Here is a 25,003-nt window from a genome sequence, read left to right as displayed (position 1 = left end):
ATTACCATTTTTCACACTTAAGATCATTTCAGCATTCCCACGGTCATGTGATTAGAATTCAGATGCTTGGCAACTGGCTCATATTTGTGACAATTGCAGTATCCCTGGGTCATGTGATCAACTTTTGTGACTTTCTTATCAGCAAAGTCAATGGGGAAGCCAGATTCACTTTATACCTGTGATGCTAATTTAATAACTGCAGTGATTCACTTAACAACTGGCAAGAAAGATCGTAAAATGGGGCAAAATACACTTAGCAAATGTTTCACTTAGCAACAGAAATTTTGAGCTGAATTGTGGTCATAAGCTTAGAACTCCTTGTACTTGATTTTGTTTTATGATATTAACTTAAATTTCATAAATGGGAGAGAGAAAATCAGAGAGAAGGTGCAATTTCTTTCCCCAATGAATACTTCTTACAACGTACTGACCTACTTACCCAAACCTTGCTAATATAAAACACAATTGGATTATTTTGGGACTGTTCAGTCATTGATATCCTACGTGGTACTATATTCTGTCCATTTCAGTGGGAAAGGAATGCATGTTTCTTCCTGATTAAAACTTCACCAATAATAGCTATTTCTGTTCTTCAGGTTCACCAATCAACTAATGTCCTGCTAACCAACCTTCCAGGAGAAGATGTTCTAAGGGATGGCAGTGAAAAGAAGGTACTTTATAAATTAGGTAAGAAATTTACAGATAAAGTAAGAGAAATAGATACATGTAGAAAATAGAGATAAGAATATTATTATGCCTTATATACTGCAACAACCATGTATGAAATATTGTGGGCACAGTGGTGGGATTCCAGTTATCTAACAACCGGTTCTCTGCCCTAATGATTTCTTCCAACAACCAATTTGCCAAACTGCTCAGAAAGTTAACAACCGGTTCTCCTGAAGTGATGCAAACTGGCTGAATCCCACCACAGTGTGGGCAGTTCTGGTTGCCACCTTCCAAAAAGAATACAGGGGTATAAGGGAAGCTAGAAAAGGTTCAGAGGCAGCTACAATCAAGGAGCTGAAGCAGCTTCCTGATGAGGAAAAGTGGTAACATTTAGGCCTTTTTAGTCTAGAAAGGAGGTGAACGAGAGAGGATATGATTGAAGTGTACATGGTTGAGATAAAGTGGATAAGGAGAAGCTATCTTCCTCTTCTCAAAGTACTGAAACCAGGGGTCTCATAACATAATTGCATCCTGAAAGAATCGGGACAAACAAACAGAAATGTTTTTTACACAATGCATAATTGAATTTTGAAATTTGCTACTGTGAGATACGGTGCTTGCTACCAGCTTGGTTGGCTTCCAAAAAGAGTTAAGCCAATTCATGAAAGTCATGAGGATCAAGGTCAAGGTGAGTCCCTCTGAAGTCCATTTACTGGAAAATTTGTGACTTTCCTTGTATTGGTAGTTCTTGGTGTAATGAAGTAATTGGGATCGGAATTTTGGTTGGGTAGTGATGAGTCTTAAAATCAATCAGAATAGAGCTGGAAGGGACCTTGAAGGTCTTCTAGTCCAACTCCTTGCTCAAGCAGGAGACCCTAAACCATTTCCAGGTGCTGTCCAGCCTTTTTTAAAAAAACCCTCCACTGATGAAGCACATACAGCTTCTGAAGGCAAGCTGTTTCTCTGGTTAATTATTCTGTTAGGAAGTTTCTCATTAATTTCAGATAGCTTCTCTCCTTGATTAGTTTCCATCCATTGTTTGTCTTGCCTTCTGGTTCTTTGGAAAATAACTTGACTCCCTCTTCTTTGTGGCAGCCCCTCAAACACTGGAATGCTGCTATCATATCACCCCTAGTCCTTCTTTCCGCTAGCCTATTTATTTATTTATTTATTTATTTAATTTTGTCATAACAATATACACAAGGATAACAAGCATAACACAAAAGATTATATAATATATAAACATATATATGGGGAGAAACAAGGTAGTATAAGCATATATATATATAGGGAAGAAACAATAGGACAGGAACGGTAGGCACATTTGTGCTCTTATGCACGCCCCTTAGAGTCCTCTTAGAAATATGGTGAGGTCAACAGTGGATAGATTTTTAATAAAACGTTTGGGGTTATGAGAAGAGGCCACAGAGTCAGGTAATGCATTCCAAGCATAGATAATTCTGTTACAGAAATCATGTTTTCTGCAATCTAAACTGGTGCGGCTGACATTAAGTTTAAATCTGTTGGTAGCTCTTGTGTTATTATAGTTGAAACTGAAGTAGTCATTGGCAGGAAGGACATTACAACAGATGATTCTATAAGCTAAACCTAGGTCCTGTCGAAGGTGACGAAGTTCCAAGTTTTCTAGACCCAGGATATCAAGTCTGGTGGAATAAGGTATTTTATTAGTTTCGGAGGAGTGAAGAACTCTTCTCGTAAAATACCTTTGGACACACTCAACTGTATTGATATCGGATATATGGTATGGGTTCCAGACAGGAGAGCAGTAATCAAGAATTGGCATAGCAAAAGTTTTATATGCTCTGGTCAGTAGCGTGGTGTTTTTGGAAAAGAAGCTACGTAGAATTAAGTTAACAACTTTTAGAGTCTTTTTAGCTATATAGTTACAGTGGGCTTTAGCACTTAGATCGTTAGATATAAAAACACCACGATCTTTAACTGGGTGGGGGTCATCAGTGAGGTAATGTCCATCAAGCATGTACTTAGTGATTGGGTTCTTTCTTCCAATATGTAGGACTGAGCATTTGCTGGTTGAGATTCGTAATTGCCAAATTTTAGACCAAGCGGTTAGATGATCGAGGTCTTTTTGAATTGTAGATGCAATGTCAGTGGTGTTAAAAAGTTTGACATCATCAGCAAAGAGAACACAGTCACTAGAGATATAATCACAAAGATCATTTATGTATACTATAAAGAGAGTTGGTCCAAGAACGCTACCTTGAGGAACACCACTCTTGACAGGAACAGGATTTGATATAGCACTACCAACCTTAACCACTTGTTGTCTGTTCGACAGAAAAGCAGATATCCAGTTGTGTAAGGGTCCTGAAATGCCATAGGAGTTTAATTTTCGGAGAAGTTTATCATGTACTACTGAATCAAAAGCTTTACAGAAGTCTATGTATATTGCATCTATTGTTTTACCTAGATCAAGATTTGTGGTCCATAGGTTTTTACAGTGGAGAAGTTGTAAATTACATGATAATTTTTTTCTGAAGCTAAACTGTTTATTTGAGAGTAGGTTGTGTAATTCTAAGTGCAAGGTAATGGATTGGTTGATGATGGATTCCATTACTTTGCAGGTGACGCAGCATAGGGAGATTGGTCTATAATTATCAACTAAGCTGGGGTCACCTTTTTTGAAAATTGGAATGACTGTGGCTAGTGACCAGAGATTGGGAAGGGAATTGGTTGTGAAGGTTTTATTAAAGATTATACTTAGGGGTTCTGCTAAATTACTAGAAAGTTTTTTTAAGAAGTAGGCACAAAGTCCATCAGGTCCAATGGATAGAGATGATTTCAAGTTGCGAAGAGCTTTTCCAACATTATCTTCGGTAAAATCTATATTTGTTAAGTCGTCATATTCATTTCTTGTACGATTTGGGAATGTCGGATGTGTGTCATCACTGTTGACAAAAACTGAACCAAAGAATTTGTTAAAGAGGTTTGCTTTAGTTGTTTCGTTATTGTATTCATTGCTGTTAGAATCTTTTAGTGGTGGGATGGATCTAGAGTCTTTAAGCTTATTGTTAACAAAATTATAGAAGGCACAACTGGAATTTGTGCGCAGAAGATCCTCTTCTTGCTTGGTGTGGTAATTTATGCATTCGGTTTTTATTTGGTTGCATATAGTTCTGTAGCGATTTTTAAAATTTGCAACATAGCCCTTTTTGTTTCTTTTCCAGAGGGATTTTTTTTTAGATTGAAGCTTTTTTATTGATATGGGTAGTTTGCTTTTCCTGATCTTGGTGGTAGTTTGTGGTACGTATAGTTTGATGACTCTATTAATTTCAAGTAGGAAAACTCTATAGTGGTATTCGGCAGTTATACAGGTTGAGAACAGATTTTGCCAGTCCAGAGATGAAAGATCGTTGTTTATAAGATCATAGTTGGCTTTTTTGAAGTTGTAGTTAGGAATGCTATTGATATGACGATTTAGGTCATGACGTATATTAAGACGAAAGTCAATCATGCAGTGATCACTATTGGAAAAGGGTTCTTTTATTTGTAGTCCGTAAATGGTATTGGTGTTGTTGCAGAAGATGAGGTCAAGGCAATTGTTAAGTCTTGTACTGTTAGTTACAAGTTGTTCAAGACCTAGGTTTGTAACAGCGTTGTATATTGTAGTATGGATTGGATCAGTTGTACATTCATTTGTTGTCCAGTTAATGAGAGGTAAATTTAGGTCACCCAGGAAAATGAGGGGATATGGGCAAGAGGTAGCCCATGTTAGTAGTGAGGTTAAAATATTAGCATGAGTAATGTCGTAGTCAGGGGCTCTGTAGCATAGTATGAATCGAAGTGTGGAGTTAGATGATAAGTCGCATACAATAGTTTCAGGAAGAGAAAACTTGTGTACAACTTGAATGTTTTTTAGATTCAGTGACTTTTTGTAAAAAAATAGCCACTCCACCACCTCTTCGGTTTTCACGATCTGATCGGTGAACTTGATATTCTTTGAAATGATGGAGTCAGGGAGGGATGGGATTAGCCATGTTTCACAAATAAATATAATGTCAAATGTACGACTGTTTAGCAGGAGGATAAGTTCAGGTAATTTGTTAACAATACTTCTTGCATTCATCAGTTTACACTTAAAATCTGTAACATCTGTAGAGAGAGGTGTTAAAGAGGTAAGGGTCGTGCATACCTAGTTTTGAATATTAGTTGGTTGAGGGATATGTATAACTGGTGGTTGTATAGGAGGTTGGATGGGTGGATGGATGTTATGGGTGGTGAGTGTTTGGATGTTAGGTACTTGACTGTTTGTTGATATGGTTGGTTGGATGGATGGTTGAAAGGCTGGTTGGATGGTTGTTTGGAAGGTTGGTTGAATGGATGTTCGGATGGCTGGATGGATGGTTTGTTGGATAGCTGTTCGGATGGCTGGTTGAATGGTTTGTTGGATGGCTGATTGGATGGCAGTTTCGATGGATGGTTGGGTGATGGGTACTTGGTTGAACATTGGGATGGCTGGTTGGAAGTTTTGGGCTGTTGGTCAGTTTGGTGGTGAGTTTTTGATTGTAGGATTTATTTTTTATGCAATTGGCACGGTAATCAATATATAGGTTTGATTCACCATTGTCTAGTCTTTGTTTAAGTTCAGTGCGGCGTTCACGAGAACGTATCCGTTGTAAGAAAGATAGATCAGGGCATGATTTAAGTTTACTGTAGACAGGGTTTGTTTTAGCAAGTGAGTTGATGGTATGTATGAACTTACGTTTGCTGTTCTCGTTTATGCAGATGACTCTGCAGAATCTTGGTGCTATTGATCTGTCACTGTTTTTATATTCTGGTCCATCTCTGGAGACTGCAATTATTTCATTTGGGGAGATGGATGATGAATTATAATTTCCAATTATGTTTTGAATTTTGGTGATATCAGATTCGTTTGTGTTTTCTAGTCCAAATAATATTGCATTATTTATTTTTTGTCCTCTCTCCATGGCATCTCTAATTAGTTGGTCAGTAGTTATTTGTTGTTTAGGTTGAGTTGAAGGATGAGTATTATGTAATGTTAGATGATTTGGGAAGAGATTTAGATCAGTAGAGTATTCATTTTTTTGTGTTGAAATTTGTTTTATCAGATTGGTGAAACTTTGTTCAATAACTGTTAGAATTTTTTTTTCTAAGTTTTGTTCAATAGCTAGTATTCTTTTTTATAGGTTTTGTTCAATATCTAGAATTCTTTTTTCTTGAGTGCTGCTTTAGTCTACGTGAAATCACACTGGAAATACCACTGAAAAAGAAAGTCAGTATAAAAAAATCCCATGAGCAAAATAAAGTTTTAGCACATGAACAGCCATAACAGAATGCCTATGTTAGAACATGGGTATGTAACTAAAGTCCTTAATCTCAGGATCATCTTTTTGAAGCATCCAGTTTTCTAATATTTGGAATTAGAGGATATACAAGAAGTGTAAGATAAGTCATAAAATAAGCCTCCCGAAAAACCTCCTCTTCCTCCTAATGCTGACACATTCACAAGTCTGACATGGACCCACTCATTTTGCATCATTTTTACCATCTGGCGTGGCGGCTGCTCTCCCCGCAAATGTTAATATAGGCCTAGTGATCAAAAGGTTGTCTTGCCTCCCCCTGGGTGTCACCAAATAATCAGTTGATGGGATGCAGAGGCAATGAAACCAGTCATTTCCGTAGTCTCTGCGAGTGGTGTTCTGTTTAATATGGTTTATGTTAACCTCTGGGCCCATTGGAAGAATAATCACCTGTAGTTTGGGTAAAGAAAGCAAGTAACAGGAAAAAAACGAGAACAAAACCCATCATCAAAGCACTGATCAGTCACGGCAATGTCTGCTTTAGAACTAAAGCCATGTCTTAATAACATGATGCTAATCAATTGGAGGCAGAAATATAGGGAGTCTTTTTAAAATTTCATACTGACCTAGGATATAACCCACGTTTCCCATTTCACATATCCATCCACCCTGGATAGGAAAGGTATTCATTCAAAACTTTATTTTCTCACCAAAACGCAGTCAAGCAGGACAGTTTGACTTTCCACTCAGAAAAGTTTTCAAAAGAATCAGAAAGGATCATTTTAGGTATACATGTTCACCACTTACATTGTATTATATTACTCTTCTTTTCAATGTCACTATTCATTCCCCATAGGCTACTGATCCTTAGTGATGGCCAGATGCTGAACACATGTTTGCCAATGACAGGTAAAAATAGTGCTGCGACCATCTCATCATTTCACAGGAGAAGATTCATATGCATATCATGCACTTCCTTTTTACCACCTTTAGAGAGCTCACCTAGCCTTTCCTTTTCAGAATTCTTCTATTCAAAACTGTTTTAAAAAAGGAAAGTTAAAGACTTCAATTATTCCCACTCTAGTTCTACTTTCAGAATTATTGCATTCCAAACAGAACATATTGTAGAGGGTTTTCACTCAGTGCTTTTGTCATTTCCCCTATTTCTGACAGCTCATTTCTGCAATACAGTGACACAATATTTAAACAGAGTAACTGAAAAAACAATAAGAGGGAAAAAATTACATTATGTTCAAAACTGAAGATGCACTCTTTCAGAGGTGGCTTAAAATGAGCAATGACTGAAACTGGCTGAAACTCAGCATCCGGAAACTCATTGCTCCGGAATAGAGCCATGATTCACTTAACCTTTTTAAGACCTAGGAATGTGGGAAATAGTCTTATATCAGCTCCATTTATCCCATGCATTCATCTTGAGGATGATTGGCAGTATTGGAATCCTTTAGGGAGCACCACAAAATTGCTTTGTTACAGCACCAGAAAGAGTGTCAAGAGCCACAAATGGAAGCACTGGGGAAAAGAAGGAACTAAGCTTTTCTTGGTTTTATAACCTGACCACTTACTATTCTCGGTTACTTCTCTATAAATGTTTCTGCAACTCAGCTTTACAGCTGCTTAAAAGTAATTTTTAAATTTATCCTTCCAGATCTGAAACTAGAGACCATAAATACAGCAGAAGAGCAGCAATCATGATTCTACATACAGCTCTATTGTGGCCATTCTAAATATTACTGTAAAATACAGGCAAGCAGTTAAGAGGGTATGACAGAAAAAGTCAGGTTGGAACAGCTGCAGAATAAGCACAAGTGTTAAACCCCATTTTAATGACTAGTGTTCGCCCATTGATTTTTAAAAAAAGTGAAGTGAATGCCACTGATCGAAAGCATTTATCTATTTACAGCTGCAGTTAAAAGCAAGATCATATTTTTAAAAAATTGCATACATTTTATATGTGGAGAAAGCTAAGTTATTTATGTACATCTCTTATGCTTACATACTATCATATAATACAATATTAATAGACAGCATGTCTGCATAATATATTTGGTACAAGTTACATGGGATAACTTTATTGAAACCTTACATCAAAATAATAGAATTTTCTCAAAAATTCCTAAAATTCCAAAATCAGGCTTACAAAACAATAATACAACTGTAAAAAATATTCAGGATAGGAAAATTAGTTGCCAACTCTCCCAATTGTTTGAATACAATTTGGTGACAAACTGCTCTCTACTGTACAGCGTGTTCCAAAACACAATATCAATCTATTAAAGCATAGATTTGATTGCTAAGTGTAATCAAAATTGTGGCAATACATTTATCAATATTTCAGAAAAAACGGGGTTTAAAAACCTCAGTGCTACTCTTAAATTGTGTGCAGATACATTTATAAGGCTACATTTGCTCCCTAATTGGTGGTTTTATTTAGAATAGTGACTAAAAATAAAGCTCTTAGGAAAATCAACATGAGAAATACACATTTAATTAAAACAAAAAGGGCAATTATGTGATGTGCACAATTATCTCATGGCTACTCTTTGTACTTGTAGGAAAAGTTTAATTGCACTGCATGGTTTATACTTTTACATAACTATTTTTGTACCATCACAATACCTTGATTTAAGACATCATCCCATTACTGAGAGCAATTAGAAATGTATATGTTCCTACACCCCCAAATTAAGTGCGTATTTATGGTGAGGCCAAACTGAAGAACATTTAAAGGACACAAAACACAAAAACTATTTTTAAAAACAAAGGAATAGCAGCTATGAGAGCTAGTTTGAAAGGAAAATCTTTTCCCATTCATTTATTTTTATGACTACAATCAGTCCTCCTCAAATTGCTTTGTCTACCAATGGTGATGGAACCCTGCTGAAGATCCTAGGTACAATGCAATTATACAGGTAGTCTTCAACTTATGGCCACAATTGAGCCTAAAATTTCTGTTGCTAAGTGAGACTTTTGTTAAGTGTGCTTTGACCCATTTTATGACCTTTATTGCCATAGTTGTTAAGTCAATCACTGCAATTGTTAAATTAGTAACACGGTTAAGTGAATCTGGATTCCCCATTGACTTTGTCAGAAGGTCACAAAACGGGATCACATGACCCTGGGACACTGCAACTGTAATAAATAGGAGTCAATTGCCAAGTGTCTGAATTTTGATCATGTGACCATTGGAATGCTGCAATGGTCGTAAGTGTGAAAATAGTTATAAATCACTTTCAGTGCTGATGTACCTTGAATGGTTACTAAATGAATTGTTGTAAGTTGAGGAGTACTTATAATTGAACAACCTTTGGCAATAAGTTACATTTTGTCTATGGCTCTTACCTCTACATTTATATAAGACTGCATGCGCTAATGGATTGACTGCTAATGGATTGACTCGTGAGAATGTATAGCCAGTTTCCCTACCTGCTTCCTTCAAAAGTCTTCTCCAACTAGGGTCCTCTATCCCCTACAATTGTCAATCAGCATGACCAAAAGGAAGGAATTTTGGGATGTACTATCCCAAAATGGTTATAGATGCTACTATAGCAGAAGGCTTTCAAAAATTGCCTCACAAATTATACCTAATGTTTCAAAATAATATGACAAATACATCATGGACATCAGTGAATTAAAAGTTTGACATCTTTTATAAACAATTTATTGGGATTCAGTTTAGACATTCAATTCACATGGGTCATCAATCTAACAAATAAACATTAAACAAATATGAATTTAATATAGACCTTCTAAATTGGATCCCATTGTCAAATTGATTGGTTGTCTCTGAGCCAATTTGACAATTTAATGACTTTTTGCACATGTTCAGAAATGCTGTTTTTTCTTCTTCTTCTCCAGAACAAATTGCCCTTTGGAATCAGATTCAATTTGAATCAATCCAACTTGGGAGACCTGATGTGAATCAGAACAGACTTCATTTGCACAATCCTATGAAATTTCAAATAAACATTATGAACAGCTACCTTACTTAACCTGTATGCCATCACATCACTGATCAAAACTATTCATAGTTACAAAGGTAATGAAAAATGTATTGTTTTGCTCTTAAAAACAATGTGCAAACTTGATTTTAAATAGATATATAGTGCAATATGATGTTCATTCATTTATTCATTTATGCTGTTGTAGATTTACTACAGTGAAGTAATAAAAATAACCCATCCTTCCAGTGCAATTACATTAGAATATGTAAAAGATACTGTTAAGATTTGGTGAGTGGAGAAGATAACCTGGAAACAAACAAGCAATTAACACATAGGAAATCAGCTTGAATCTTGTAATTGCTTGAAGTGCATAAATGCAAAAGTCTACTGAGGTTAGGATTAAAAATAGAAAGTAGGAAAGCCATGCCTCCCACAGGACAACAGCCAACTAATCTTCAGAAACATCTACATAAATATTGAAATTATTATATTGAAAGGCACAAAAACTATGCAGAGGTTTATCATTGCGTGAACTGTGATTGCTAAACATAGAAAAGGTTTTTCAAAATTCAGATTAACTATGTTTTATGTGGACTTTATCCGCATTGTATGGACAATCAAATTACATCTTTTTCCTTTAATTGGAAGTGTTACTACAATGGCCTCATTTACATGAATTATGAAAGCATGCAATGTAATTGTTGTTGCTAATGACATAAATTCAGAAGTAACTCATATAAGGATTTAACAGACCCTCTCACCCTACTCATCTCTCAAAGAGTTGTGGAGAATAGTAGGTGAATCCCTACAATACATTCAGAGCAAGAAAGAAGAAAAAGCAGAATGGAGACAATAAGTCATATAAAAACCAAGGTTCAAAGTAAAATGTCTTTTGAGTTAAATTACTTGGTGGCTTCAAGGACACATGTCCCTCTCCTGTAACTAGTATTTAGAAGTAAAAACAAAATGCACAGGTACTGTATATGTGGTACCTTGCTCAATAGTAGTGAGAGGGATCTTGGAGTCCTAGTGGACAACCATTTAGATATGAGCCAGCAGTGTGCAGCAGCTGCCAAAAAAGCCAGCACAGTTCTGGGCTGCATAAACAGAGGGATAGAATCAAGATCACATGAAGTGTTAATACCACTTTATAATGCCTTGGTAAGGCCACACTTGGAATATTGCATTCAATTTTGGTTGCCACGATGTAAAAAAGATGTTGAGACTCTAGAAAGAGTGCAGAGAAGAGCAACAAAGATGATTAGGGGACTGGAGGCTAAAACATATGAAGAACGGTTGCAGGAACTGGGTATGTCTAGTTTAATGAAAAGAAGGACTAGGGGAGACATGATAGCAGTGTTCCAATATCTCAGGGGCTGCCACAAAGAAGAAGGAGTCAAACTATTCTCCAAAGCACCTGAGGGTAGAACAAGAGGCAATGGGTGGAAACTAATCAAGGAGAGAAGCAACTTAGAACTAAGGAGAAATTTCCTGACAGTTAGAACAATCAATAAGTGGAACAACTTGCCTGCAGAAGTTGTGAATGCACCAACATTGGAAATTTTTAAGAAAATGTTGGATAGCCATTTTTCTGAAATGGTGTAGGGTTTCCTGCCTCGGCAGGGGGTTGGATAGAAGACCTCCAAGGTCCCTTCCAACTCTGTTATTATGTTATGTTATGTTAAGTATAAACCCCTTACCCAAAGAGAATATTAAGTATAAAAGCTAACAGATTTTGAAAACCTGAATTTATCCAATCTCCTTTTATAGTCATCATATCCTTTGATAATGAGTGCCATGGGTTAATTATGCAGGGCTAAGCAATACTTAACTTACTCTGTTCTAAACTTCCTTCTGAACAGTTTTATTAGGTGATCCTTGGTCCTACTGTAGGATTTGACATTTTTCCAAGTAGCTACCTATTAACTGAGATTTTGGCTAAAAACCACAGTTTAGTAGTAAATCTGAATGATATATAAAGCACATACACATGAAGAGAAGTGAATTTTATCAGAATCTGAAAGGAGCCTTTCTATACTTAACATTAATTTACCCCAAATTCCCCAATAGCACTTATGGCTCAGTGGCTAAGTCGCTGAGCTTGTCGATCGAAAGGTCGGCAGTTCAACAGTTCAAATCCCTAGTGCCGTGTAATGGGGCGAGCTCCCGTTACTTGTCCTAGCTTCTGCCAACCTACCAGTTCAGAAGCACGTTAAAAAATGCAAGTCGAAAAATGGTTTGGTGGGAAGGTAACAGAATTCCATGCGCCTTTGGCGTTTAGTCATGCCAGCCACATGACCACGAAAGCATCTTTGGACAGCGCTGGCTCTTTGGCTTTGAAACGGAGAGGAGCACCTCCCCCTAGAGTTGGGAACAACTAGCACATATGTGCAAAGGGAACCTTTACCTTTACCTATACAATTGATAATGTCGTATCTGTCACAATATGACTCTCTGCCCAGAATAAAAAATCAAAATGAATCCCAGATTCCAAAATATGCTATTTCCACACACACCACTGAGATTCCATCAAAACTGATGTCACATCAGTGGAAGCTAGAAAATCTGAACTTAATGGCATGTTCTTAATCTACAATCTAATCTTAGGTTGGCTATTATGAAAGTCTCCCAAGTTCTACACTGTGTCGGACTGAGCAAAAAAACAAACAAAGAAAAAACACCCCAAGAGCCAGGAAAATTTATCCAGCTCTTCACATTAACTGTACTACAGCTCTAATCATTGTATTGTATGTGTAATTTGTGTATTTTATTCTGGCTGTGCACCGCCCTGAGTCCTTCGGGAGAAGGGCGGTATACAAATTAAATTATTATTATTATTGTTATTATTATTATTATTATTATCATTATTATCATCATCATCATCATTTGAATTCATAAACCATAATATCAAATAATAACAGAAATGTGTTAGAGAATAAAATCATAGAAGTTCAACTTCAACAGAGAGTCATATTCATACAATCTTGCTCAATTAAATATTTGTGTATCTTTTTGCTTTAGTTATTTAATTTACAACCCGTCCAATAAAACACAAATGGAAAACTTTAAAATTAGAGTAAACCAGCTCTCAAACAATTAGAAATAAAAAGGAAAAACTAACCAACTTCTGTAAAGTATACTAGTGCTATGAATTTAACAATGAATTTATGCATTTTGGTTTGTGTTCCTGTTAGTTCATAAATAAAAGAGAAGTGGTAACCTGAACTAACATGTGATTTAGCATAGTCAGTAAAACTTTTGTATGCTCATGTAATGTACATGTTTATAAACCTGCACATAATAATGAAATATTATGTATATATAGAGATCTATGTGCTGTATAAAAATTGGCAATTAGATATATTGTTTACGTATTTGGGGCTATTACCCTCTTGTGAAACTGATCATATGTTCAGTGATCAGTGCTTAATTTTTATCTCCTGTTTCTTCTCTGATCAGTAACCTGATGCTTCTACTTTAATGAAGAGCTTGCTACTGAATGTTGAGTTTATTCATGCTTGATATAAGAAAATGAACAATTTGCTAAGCAATTACAAAATAGGATTTATCGAGCTTCAACTGACACAGGATAACGCATGGAAGTTAAAAAGACCGTTCTTTACATCTCGAAATAAATAATTTCTAACAATTTCACAATAACTTTACATGGTAGAACAAATTTCAGTTCCATTATTTATTTTAAATTTACTACACATATATTTAAGCATTCATTTGAAAGATTAAATTATGGGGATCCCACTTCATTTTATCCTCCCCATAACTTTGTAAGACAGTTTGGAATGAAAGATAGGGACTGGCACAAAACCTTCAGACAGTACTTGATTAAATCAGTATGAAAAATTAGAAGATCTCATTCAGATCAGATCAATCGGACCATTCCGTGATCAGAACTATCATGCTAGCCCAGGTAAGCTCTCAAAGTGTTGCTGAACTGAAAATCCCAGTAGTTGTAGTCAGCATAAGAAATAGGTGATGGGTGATGGCCCAAGTTGCAATACCTGGAGGATCGAAAGTTCCCCAAGTCTTTACCAGCAGAAAGGAAAAGCAAGATGATCTTGGCTGACTATATCCTTGCTATGAAGTTCCAACATCACTTTCAGAAAGTCTCACAATTTGCTGGAACAAGCTTTGGAGTGCTCCAGACAGAGTTACTCCATAAGAAAAAGAGAAATTGACAAAGATCAGTTGCCCTCTTAATCTCGCCAATGTAAATTCACTGTTGCATCTAATACCTTTCATGGATGGGAAAAAAATCATTTAGTCATAGTTTGGATTCAAACCAGTATCTATCTTTTGTATTTTACACTCAAACATATGAAGAACAAATTGTTCCTTGCATATGTTGATCCTTTTGATATTTCTCAATCTCTGTAATAAATATAGATAGGTTTGGGACACCGCCCTCTAAAAAAACCTTCCATGTTTCATAAATGATGGACAGTTAAATGGATGATATTGAGCGCCACAGAATAGTTGGGTTTTTAATGGATCTTATGTTAGAAAGTACTAAACAAATGCTTTAAATGTTCACTTTCAGAGCCATCATGAATTTTTAGACCCATCTTAGCTGACGGTATATGTAATTTGTTTATTTATTTATCATATTTTGAAACGGGCCATCTCCCTCGCATGTAATAATTCTTTCTCTGGACTATACTCAGTGCACCTAATATAGTACTACTTTCTCAAGACTATATTCAATGCATCTGATTAAATAAATTGCAATCCATGAAATCTTATGTCTTAATGAGTTTATCGGTCTCTAAAGTACCAAAAGATTATTTGCTGGAAACTATGTTTAATTTATTGGAATTAAAGAATCTAAATATGAATATTAAAATATATAACTGAAAAACTTTCCATAATACACAGTCATAAAATATTTGTTATTTATTTTGCTACATTGTCACAGCTCAATCATAAAATTCAAGGTGCAGTTCTTCAAAATGATGACTTCAAATTGGAAAAAGTGACAGTCTTTTCACTATTTCAGCAGCAATCTTCAAATAGGCTTGAGCCTGCAAGATATTTACAAATTCATCATATTAATATCCTAGATTAGAATGGAATATAAAATATTTCTTATGAAACAGGAGTACAAATTGCCCACCACCACCTGACTGCTGTTATAATTATAATTATAATATGTGATTAACATACTAATTGTACCTAAAAAGCGGTCAATAGCAAAACATTGACAAATAATATAGCAATTATGATGTAAAATTTTAGTCTGTATTTATGGGATAGGGAGATGTTTTATTAGAAACTCAAAACACTTCTTCACTTCTAAGACTGAAATCTTGCAACATTGTCGTTAATGAGAAATGTCACCAGTATCACCCACAAATTATGGTATAAGAACACCAGAGCATGCAAGAAAGCCTGAATCTTACATGGAAAACTAAGGAAAAGTTGGATATTTTTAGCATGAACATATTTGTTTATTTATTTAGAGGATTTACATGGTCACCCACTCATTTTCAATTGACTCTAGGGACTTAAAAAAATTAATTAATTAAATTTATATTTAGAATAGAATAGAATAGAATAGAATAGAATAGAATAGAATAGAATAGAATAGAATTTTTATTGGCCAAGTGTGATTGGACACACAAGGAATTTGTCTTGGTGCATATGCTCTCAGTGTACATAAAAGAAAAGATACGTTCATCAAGGTACAACATTTACAACACAATTGATGGTCAATATATCAATATAAATCATAAGGATTGCCAGCAACAAGTTATAGTCATACAGTCATAAGTGGAAAGAGATTGGTGATGGGAACTATGAAACGATTAATAGTAGTGCAGATTCAGTAAATAGTCTGACAGTGTTGAGGGAATTATTTGTTTAGCAGAGTGATGGCCTTCGGGAAAAAACTGTTCTTGTGTCTAGTTGTTCTGGTGTGCAGTGCTCTATAGCGTCGTTTTGAGGGTAGGAGTTGAAACAGTTTATGTCCAGGATGCGAGGGATCTGCAAATATTTTCACGGCCCTCTTCTTGATTCGTGCAGTATACAGGTCCTCAATGGAAGGCAGGTTGGTAGCAATTATTTTTTCTGCAGTTCTAATTATCCTCTGAAGTCTGTGTTTTTCTTGTTGGGTTGCAGAACCGAACCAGACAGTTATAGAGGTGCAAATGACAGACTCAATAATTCCTCTGTAGAACTGGATCAGCAACTCCTTGGGCAGTTTGAGCTTACTGAGTTGGCGCAGAAAGAACATTCTTTGTTGTCCTTTTTTAATGATGTTTTTAAAGAATAGAATTCTTTATTGGCCAAGTGTGATTGGACATACAAGGAATTTGTCTTGGTGCATACGCTCTCAATGTACATAAAAGAAAAGATACATTCGTCAAGAATCATATGGTACAATACTTAATGATAGTCATAGGGAAACAGTCAATATAAATCTTAAGGATACCAGCAACAAGGTTACAGTCCTACAGTCATAGGTGGGAGGAGGTGGGTGATTGGAACGATGAGAAGATTAATAGTAATGCAGACTTAGTACCTCAGATATGCAGATGATACCACTCTAATGGCAGAAAGCGAAGAGGGACTAAAAAGCCTCTTGATGCGGGTGAAGGAGGAGAGTGCAAAAGTTGGCTTGAAACTCAACATTAAGAAAACTAAAATCATGGCATCCGGCCCTCTCAATTCATGGCAGATAGAAGGGGAAGAAATGGAGATAGTGACAGATTTTATTTTCCTGGGCTCCAAGATCACTGCAGATGGGAACTGCAGCCAAGAAATTAAAAGATGCTTGCTCCTGTGGGGGAAGGATATGACAAATCTAGACAGCGTACTAAAAAGCAGAGACATCCCCTGCCAACAAAGGTGAGTATAGTCAAGGCTATGGCTTTCCCAGTTGCAATATATGGCTGTGAAAGTTGGACCTTAAGAAAGACTGAGCGCCAAAGAATTGAGGCCTTTGAACTCTGGTGCTGGAGAAGACTCCTGCGAGTCTCTTCGACTGCAAGGCGATCAAACCGGTCAGTCCTAGAGGAGATCAACCCTGACTGCTCTTTAGAAGGCCAGATCCTGAAGATGAAACTCAAATACTTTGGCCACCTAATGAGAAGGAAGGACTCACTGGAGAAGAGCTTAATGCTGGGAAAGATTGAGGGCAAAAGAAGAATGGGACGACAGAGAATGAGGTGGCTGGATGGAGTCACTGAAGCAGTAGGCGTGAGCTTAAATGGACTCCAGAGGATGGTAGAGGATAGGAAGGCCTGGAGGAACGTTGTCCATGGGGTCGCAATGGGTCGGACACGACTTTGCAACTAACAACAACAGACTTAGTAACTAGTTTGACAGTGTTAAGGTAATTATTTGTTTAGCAGAGTAATGGTGTTCAGGAAAAAACTGTTCTTGTGTCTAATTGTTCTGATGTGCAGTGCTCTATAGCGTCGTTAATTTAAGTTATGGATAGATGACATCAGCAAGTATTGTGGGCCCAATCGGCAAAAGAAAACTCAGGTTGGAAACACATGGATGAGGCCACGTGTTGGTTGGGAACCATGTGGATGAGGCCTTCATCCTGCAGTGGATAGACAATGGCTAAAATTATAATGTTTAATTTGAGGTGTTTAGAGACAACACTAGGGTATTGCAGATGCCCAGTTACAATGTGTTGAGTTCTTTCTCATACTATACTTAAATATAGGTAGTATTATTGGCAGAAAAAGATCCCCAAACAGAAACAATGGATACTCAATTATGAGTAAGAAAAAGACCTAAAGGGTGGACATGTAGTAAAATATTATGGTGTGAAAGAAAATTATATCTAATTAAGGCAAAAATGAGGTAAAGTGGAGGTAGGTGAAAGAGATAAAGTTCTGAAGAAGTCAGGCAAAAGGAAACTGGGTAAAAATCTCCTACTGAATCCATTAAAAAATGAATAAATTGATTGCTGTTGAAACTAGCACAAGAGTCAAGCAAATTGCTATTTGAGGCCAAGATGCTGTATGACAGGAATGTCAAAAAGACATCTGGAGTATCAGACTTCTTGAATTCATGATCTAAAAATGTTTGGCGGTTGCTCATCAGCATAAACTGGTTATATGAGTTCCTAGGAGGGGGAACACCTAGACCAAAAACCAAAAATCAGGAGTCTTATTCATATTATATAAAAGCTTCAAAACTTTTCACATAAAGAGTTTGGAGGGATTTGGTAAACAAAATAAGTGCTTTAATGCATTCTTTTGGATGCTAAGACTCTGCCTCTAAAAAAACGATGAGATATTTAAGGAGTGTTTGTGATAAAATAAAAGAATAAGTCATAATCTAAGTATATTGAGATGTCTTGGTTAAAGCGATTGGTTAGAGCGATTGAAGACTTTCTTTATGAAGAAAGAATGAATGAGTTGAGAGGAAGACTGAGAAAGTTATGTTTAGATGGAGTTGATCACATTGTCGAAAATAGAGGTAAGAAGTTGAAAGAACAAAAGATGATGCATGAAGGTAAATGGCTGTGGTGCAAGCAAGCACAGTTTGTAAGGGCAGAATACTGGAAAGTAGTATATTAAATAATGTTGGCATGATTTCTACCTACCTACCTACTTACCTACCTACCCATCCATCCATCCATCTAATATCTTACCCACCATTCTTGGTGGTTAGGGCTAATGTTGGCTGTTTACAATAATCAAGATATAAAAATAAAAAATTACACCATCATAAAACCATTGTTACAATCATTTCAGGCATTAGGTAGCACTGAAGGCCCTTTGAAGCAATGCTGTTTTCTGAAACAGCGTTTCAGAGGCAGAAAAACAGTTGAGAAAAAGCAAGGCACAGAGCTCACAACCAATTTGCTAAAATTCACCTCTGGGAACAGCTGATTGGGGGTATTCTGGGAGGCCAATCCACCTGCCAATCAGCTTTTTTCTTATTTTTCTCCCCCAAAACTAAGGTGCATCTTATACTCCGAAAAATACGGTATGTATGTAGTATGCATGCATTTCAACTAGGGGCCATATAATGAAACTGCATTCTACTGTCATGAATGTCACCATTACTAAAAATAAATAAGAGGAAACAGAACATGAAAAATTGAAAGCAGAAATATAGAGCTCATATTTATCCTTCAGAAATGTCTTCACATGAATATTAGCTTATGTTCACTAGAGATATTTCTCCGTTCTCTTTTGCTTTGGAATTTCTAAGGGAATTACTACAGCTCACATTTCTGCAAAGCAAGGATCCATTTGCTCTAGCAAATAAAAAAGTTGACAGCTTAACACTAATCATTTGCCCATTAATCTGCTGACCAATCATCTGAAGGCCAAAAACTTAAATATAGCACAAACAGAAGGCAGAACTAGACTCATAAATCAATAGATGAACAAAAGTTCTACTGACCACAGTGGTTTGGTGTTTTATAGCTTTACAGATCTTTAGGGTCAAAATCCTGCCACAACTTCTAATCCTTGGCTACTACTATGCTATAATTTCCATTCTAAAGTTATTATAAAATCCAATGCAATTTGTCTACTTGTTAACCAAATATTTATTAACTAGCAGCATGGCATATATTAAGATGTAAATTCTTAATCTGATGAGTTAAGATGAATTTTACACTGAATACTCTGAATTATAAAAGGGTCGTGATAGAATATCATCATATATTAGAACCAGGATAGAAATGACATGTAACTATAGGTATCCTCAAATTATGACCAGAATTTCCATCCTAAGACGTTGCAGTGATAAATCAGTTTTACAATGAATTTTACAGCAGTTGTTAAATGAATCACTGTGATCATTAAGCAAATCACATGGTCATTAAATGAATCTGGCTATCCCACTTATTTGCCAGAAGTTGTAAAAAAAGGTAACAGATTATGGTCATATGGCTGCAGATACTGAAACTGGTCATAAATGCATCTGTATTGCTTATCATATGACCAACGGGATGCTGTAACAGTCATAAACGTGATTACAGTTTTTTCCAGGCTGTGAGCCACTGTTAAATAAATAGTCATAAACTGAGGAGTACCTGCATTTCTGTAAACATGCAGACAAAGCTAAAACAATCTAGATTTACACTCAAAAGAGACACTGTAAAATTCTGGGGTCAGGAAACACAACTCTGAAGGGAATCCTACTGAATTCAACCAACCAACAGGAGGACTTTGGTAGCTAGCACCTTTTCACATGAACAGATTTCATTAAAAAGCACAAACATTCGTAAATGTTTGTAAATTGAAGCTCACTTCATGAAAAGCAGAGAATAAATTCAGTGACTCTCACTCCTAGGGAAGTATTTTGCACTGTTGCCATACTACAGATAGATTTGTTTAGGTCATTTATCATGGATGCAAACTGGGTAAAAGAGTTTGGGTTTTTTGTTACATTTGTAAAAAGGAGACAGATCAGTGGCAGCCTTTATGCTGAAGTGTAAGCACAAGTGAGATTCATGTAGGCTTACTGAGTTCAGGGACCCTTATTCTCAGGTAAGTATACATGATTTGCAGTGCTGTTCAGTCAGTGGGCCAGCCTCTTTCATGAATAATCTATGTATTGGCTCTATGGAAGTTCTCCATAGAATGAGTTTTTACTGACAACATTCACCATTTACAGCAGCGGTCACTAACTGGTGGTCCATGGACCACTGGTGTTCCGCGAGAAAATTTTGGTGGTCCGCAGAAAAATTATTTGCATTTTTAATATTGCACTAAATAAGGGATCCTCAAACAAAAGGCCTTGGACGGATACGTGCAGTGAACGTTTCCTTTTGCTGCAGAGAGTCTCCCCCCTTTGGGGTCTTTTTGTGTGGGTTGGAGGGGGGCAGAAATACTGACTTGGGGTCTGCTTCAGTCTCCTGGTGTGGGGCTTTGGGTGAAGGCTGGAGGGAAGTGCCATTGGTGACAAAGAGCCGGAGGGCCTTGTTCCAGTGACCACCTCAGCCCGCTAAGCCTTCAGGTGCCGGTACCTGGCCTTGCACTCCCACAGATCTTCCCTCTGCTTGGAAAGCTTATGTTCTAGTCCTCAGTGAGGTGCTTCTGCTGAGCCTCCCTCTTGGTCAAATCCAATTTGAACTGATCTGTTTTGCCAACTCTTTCTCGTAGTGGCTGCTTAGCTCCAACAACTGCTTCTTGTTGGAGCCCTAAGAAGCCCAGGTGGGGAGGCAAGGAGTTGGCCACGCCCACCCAGTCACATGATCACCTAGCCATGCCCACCCAGCCAATCATTAGGCAGATCCTATTAGTGGTCCGCAGGATTTAAAATTATGAACTTAATGGTCCCTGAGGTCTGAAAGCTTGGGGACCCCTGATCTACAGAACAGAACAGAACAGATTTTTTTTATTGGCCAAGTATGATTGGACACACAAGGAATTTGTCTCCGGTGCATAAACTCTCAGTGATAAATCAGATCATAATCATAAAATACAATCATCGTAAATCATAAAACACAACACTAAGTATTAGTCATCGGATACTAAATAAGCAATCAACATAATTCATACTAGGATATTAAATAAAACAATCAACATAAATCATAAGATACAAGCAACAAAGCTATAGTCATAAGAAGATAAGGAAATAGGTAATCGGAAAGATCAGAAGGATAACAGTAACACAGCCCTACTAAGTAGTTTGACAGTGTTGTGGGAAATAGTTGTTTAGCAGAGGGATGGTATAGCGGAAAACTGTCCTTGTGTCTAATTGATTTATATCGAGAGAACCACAAGAGGAGGACTTGTGTGCTCTTCTTGATGCAACGACAGCAAAGTCCCCCCTTTTTTTACTCTGGTTGAGGCTCTTCAATTATTTGCATTTTTTATTTATTTACTCCCTTTCACTAGAACCTTCTTCTATAACTCTTTGTCAGTGAATGATGTTTCCATGTTTTCAGGCAATTATTTGGGGGGGGGGGGAGTCTCTTTTCCTGTCAGGTAAATATAATATCATTAAGTAGGGTCAGACATTTAAACCTATAAAATTATTCAAGAATAAATTGAAAAACATAAGTCAATGTTTTATTATTCAAAAAATCACTTTCTGTTGCTTTCTTTCCTACGCAAAAATCTTAACTATTGCCTGCTGAAATTATGGCTAAATAGTCATTATGAAAGAAGTAAAGACCAATAAGATAAGTTAGTTCTGTGAAATCCTTTTAGCACAAAAATAACCCATTCTAATCAAACAATGTCTATATTCAAGAAGTTTATTACATTAAACTTACTACATTGCTCTGGGGCTGTGAAATGACAATAGGTTTGCCAGAATCAGATGTTTCTCTTATGTGGACATGTAGTGGAATATCACCTGCATTAAATATAAGAAAATTGGCACAAAGGTTGAATGATACACAAATGTTTTAATTGAAGTAGTACAAGTAATATACCTCGTGTCATATTTCAGAAGTATTAGAAATGAGAATTAGTCAGGCTTTGTCAAAGTTTTGGCTTATTGAGATTATTTAAAAAAGAAATTGTTTCTAAAGATGACTGCAAAATGATGTTCAGTCTCTCTTGTCTGCTAAAATTATCTAATACTGGGTTGTGGGTGGAGACAGATATGACCTATTTAGGATGATAATAAAGAAAACATGCCAGATCTATATGCACCACTGAGACCAATTTCTTTTCAACTTCCTAATCTCCATTTTACTTTTCAGCCAAGTTAGTTCTGAAGAAATCTGTACTCCAATGCATGTACTTGGTGGTTTGATATGTAAAAATCAAGTCCAAATCCCAACTGAGCAGATATTATATTTTGTAATGCACACAAAAATAAATTCACAGTAAAATGTTCCAATATATAACTTCTTCACGCAACACATTATTTCTTCAGCACTGCATCTCATTCCCTACTGATTTCCAGTGATATAAAATTCTAATCAATATTCAAACAGATGCTTAAATATTTAATCACCAAAATGAAAGTGTTATTGTTATCAGACAACTACTGATTTAAGTGCTAGTTAGATATTTAATTAATTTTCCCTCCCAACTGTTAACTGTATATTGAATTTTTCTACTCAGTAGGCAATTGCCACAGAAATAAAGAAAAACTGCATAATAATACTCAGAATTGTCTCGTTAAAAAAATTATTTGCAGAAGATTAACTTTTTAGATTTAAATAATTCCATTATGCAAAAACAGATTGTAAAATCAGATCTACACTTAAATTGAGAATCACAAAAAAGAATCACAAAAAAGAGCATATAGAATTTGTTCTAAGGATTAGGCAAGGCAACTAGGGTCTAGGACGCTAGATTTGTAATGGCCTGGCCAGCAATCTTCTGGTGCTGCTATTACAAATATGCAACATAATAGAGGAGGCTAAGTCAATTTTAGGTTAAAATAAAACATTTCAGTTTCTCAATGAATGCAGGATTTGCTAAAATGATAATAAAAACTGGAAACAAGTATAAACAGTTTTGAAAATACTCTGTCTGCATTAAAAAAGAATATTTGTAGCTCAGGGTTGCAATGAGGGGTCCTTGGTGCTCTTTGAGCTTGCTTGTTTTCTTGCAGATGTTTCATTACCCAAACTAGATAACATCAGCAGCAGGCAGCACTAGTTTGGATAATGAAACATCTGCAAAAAAACAAGCAAGCTCAGAGAGCACCAAGGACTCCTCATTCTTTCTGCAGCTAGGCAGATCAAAATGATTGGATGTTGAAAGTACTTATAATTTTTTATCTCTCATCTTACAGCATACTGTATAGCAGGGGCACTCAACCCATGGACCGGAGACCGGCACCAATTTGTGGCCTATCAGGAACCAGATCATGCAAGTGAGGAAAGCCAAGCACATACAGGATTCAAGCAACATGCGACACCACGCCCACCCCCCACGAAAAACCACATCCATACCACCAGTCCCTGGCATGCAAAAATTGGGGGGGGACAGCTGCTATATGATATAAATCTTACAGCGGGATCTCCTGGTTGTACACTAAGCACAGGTCATTCCTCATTATTGTTTGCTTTCAGATATACATGGATACTTGTTTGTGAAATAAATAAGGAACTTCCTCTAATATGGGAGATGTTTTGTTCTGGCAGTAAAACACAAACTAGCTTTCAGGCAGGAATCCTCGGTACTCTTCCAGAAGACAGCTTAACTCACCAAACACATAGATTTGGTGTCTACCAGATCTGTCAGCCTGAATAGTTCTCTGAAAGTATTTTAAGCCTTTATTTTACCAGCTTCTAAATTCCAATCTGAATGACCCAATGTTATTATGGGTAGTTAACGACCTCTCATTCATTCACTGTTTACAGTCATAATAGTTACAAACATTCCATATATTAGAATAGCAGGAATAACTACAATGCAGGAGCACAGTCCCAGTTATTACGACTCGTATTTAGTTTCATTAAATTCAACACATATTAGTGAAAAATTATATTGCATCCTGTTTTTTCTAATATAGGTTTTATTTTAAACCACATATTCTTACCTAAAACATCTATACCAATATTCTTGGCTAATTTCTTCACTCCATCAGCTCCAAAAATATGCGTTTCATGTTTGCATTTTGGACATTGAAAAACGCTCATGTTCTGGATAAGGCCCAATACCTGGCAAATTGTTAAAACAAGAACAAATCAGAAATAGGTTTAATATTATGGAAAGAGTAAAAGATCAGTTTCATCTACTTGTCCAATTTTATCAAAATAAAGCCAGAAATATATCCTAGTCAGAAAAAAAAGTATTCATTCGCCAGAATTCCCTGATCAACAGTTTTAGAGAAATGCTAGTTTCCTTTGGAGGGTTCAGAGTTCTGGTAACACCCTGTTTATAAATTAAAATCCATTTGAGCAGGAAGGAAAAAAATCAGTTATTCTAAGTCCAGAACACTATAAAACAAATGACAGCAAGTGAGCTATCATTGAAATGTCTTTTATGGGATGACCTTAAACAATGGTTAATCAGATGGACATTTATTTAGAAGTAAGCCCTGGTCTGTACAATGGGATTTATTCACAAATTTGTATCTTTAAGATAGTTGTATATAGGAGTTGCCAAAATCTATTGATTTGATTGCTCATTAAATTAGCCTGGATTCTTCAGCGGCCAATAA

At 36.4% G+C, this 25,003-nt stretch overlaps 1 protein-coding gene across 2 annotated transcripts in view; it reads right to left on the bottom strand.

Moving 5' to 3' along the window:
- Positions 1-9,669: 9,669 nt before the first annotated feature.
- NUBPL (NUBP iron-sulfur cluster assembly factor, mitochondrial) overlaps positions 9,670-25,003 on the bottom strand; it is a 66,201-nt gene continuing 50,867 nt past the window's right edge. For both annotated transcript variants that reach the window (XM_058162232.1, XM_058162230.1), the window contains exons 8-10: positions 24,380-24,500; positions 22,149-22,231; positions 9,670-14,970 (exon numbers count right to left, since the gene is read on the bottom strand). In XM_058162232.1, coding sequence (XP_058018215.1) covers positions 14,908-14,970; positions 22,149-22,231; positions 24,380-24,500 — 267 coding nt within the window. In that variant the 3' untranslated portion in view covers positions 9,670-14,907. The remainder of the gene's footprint in view (positions 14,971-22,148; positions 22,232-24,379; positions 24,501-25,003) is intronic.

Source organism: Ahaetulla prasina, chromosome 1 (assembly GCF_028640845.1).
Source record: "Ahaetulla prasina isolate Xishuangbanna chromosome 1, ASM2864084v1, whole genome shotgun sequence".
Lineage (NCBI taxonomy): Eukaryota > Metazoa > Chordata > Lepidosauria > Squamata > Colubridae > Ahaetulla > Ahaetulla prasina.
This window is presented reverse-complemented; position numbering and strand designations above follow the sequence as displayed.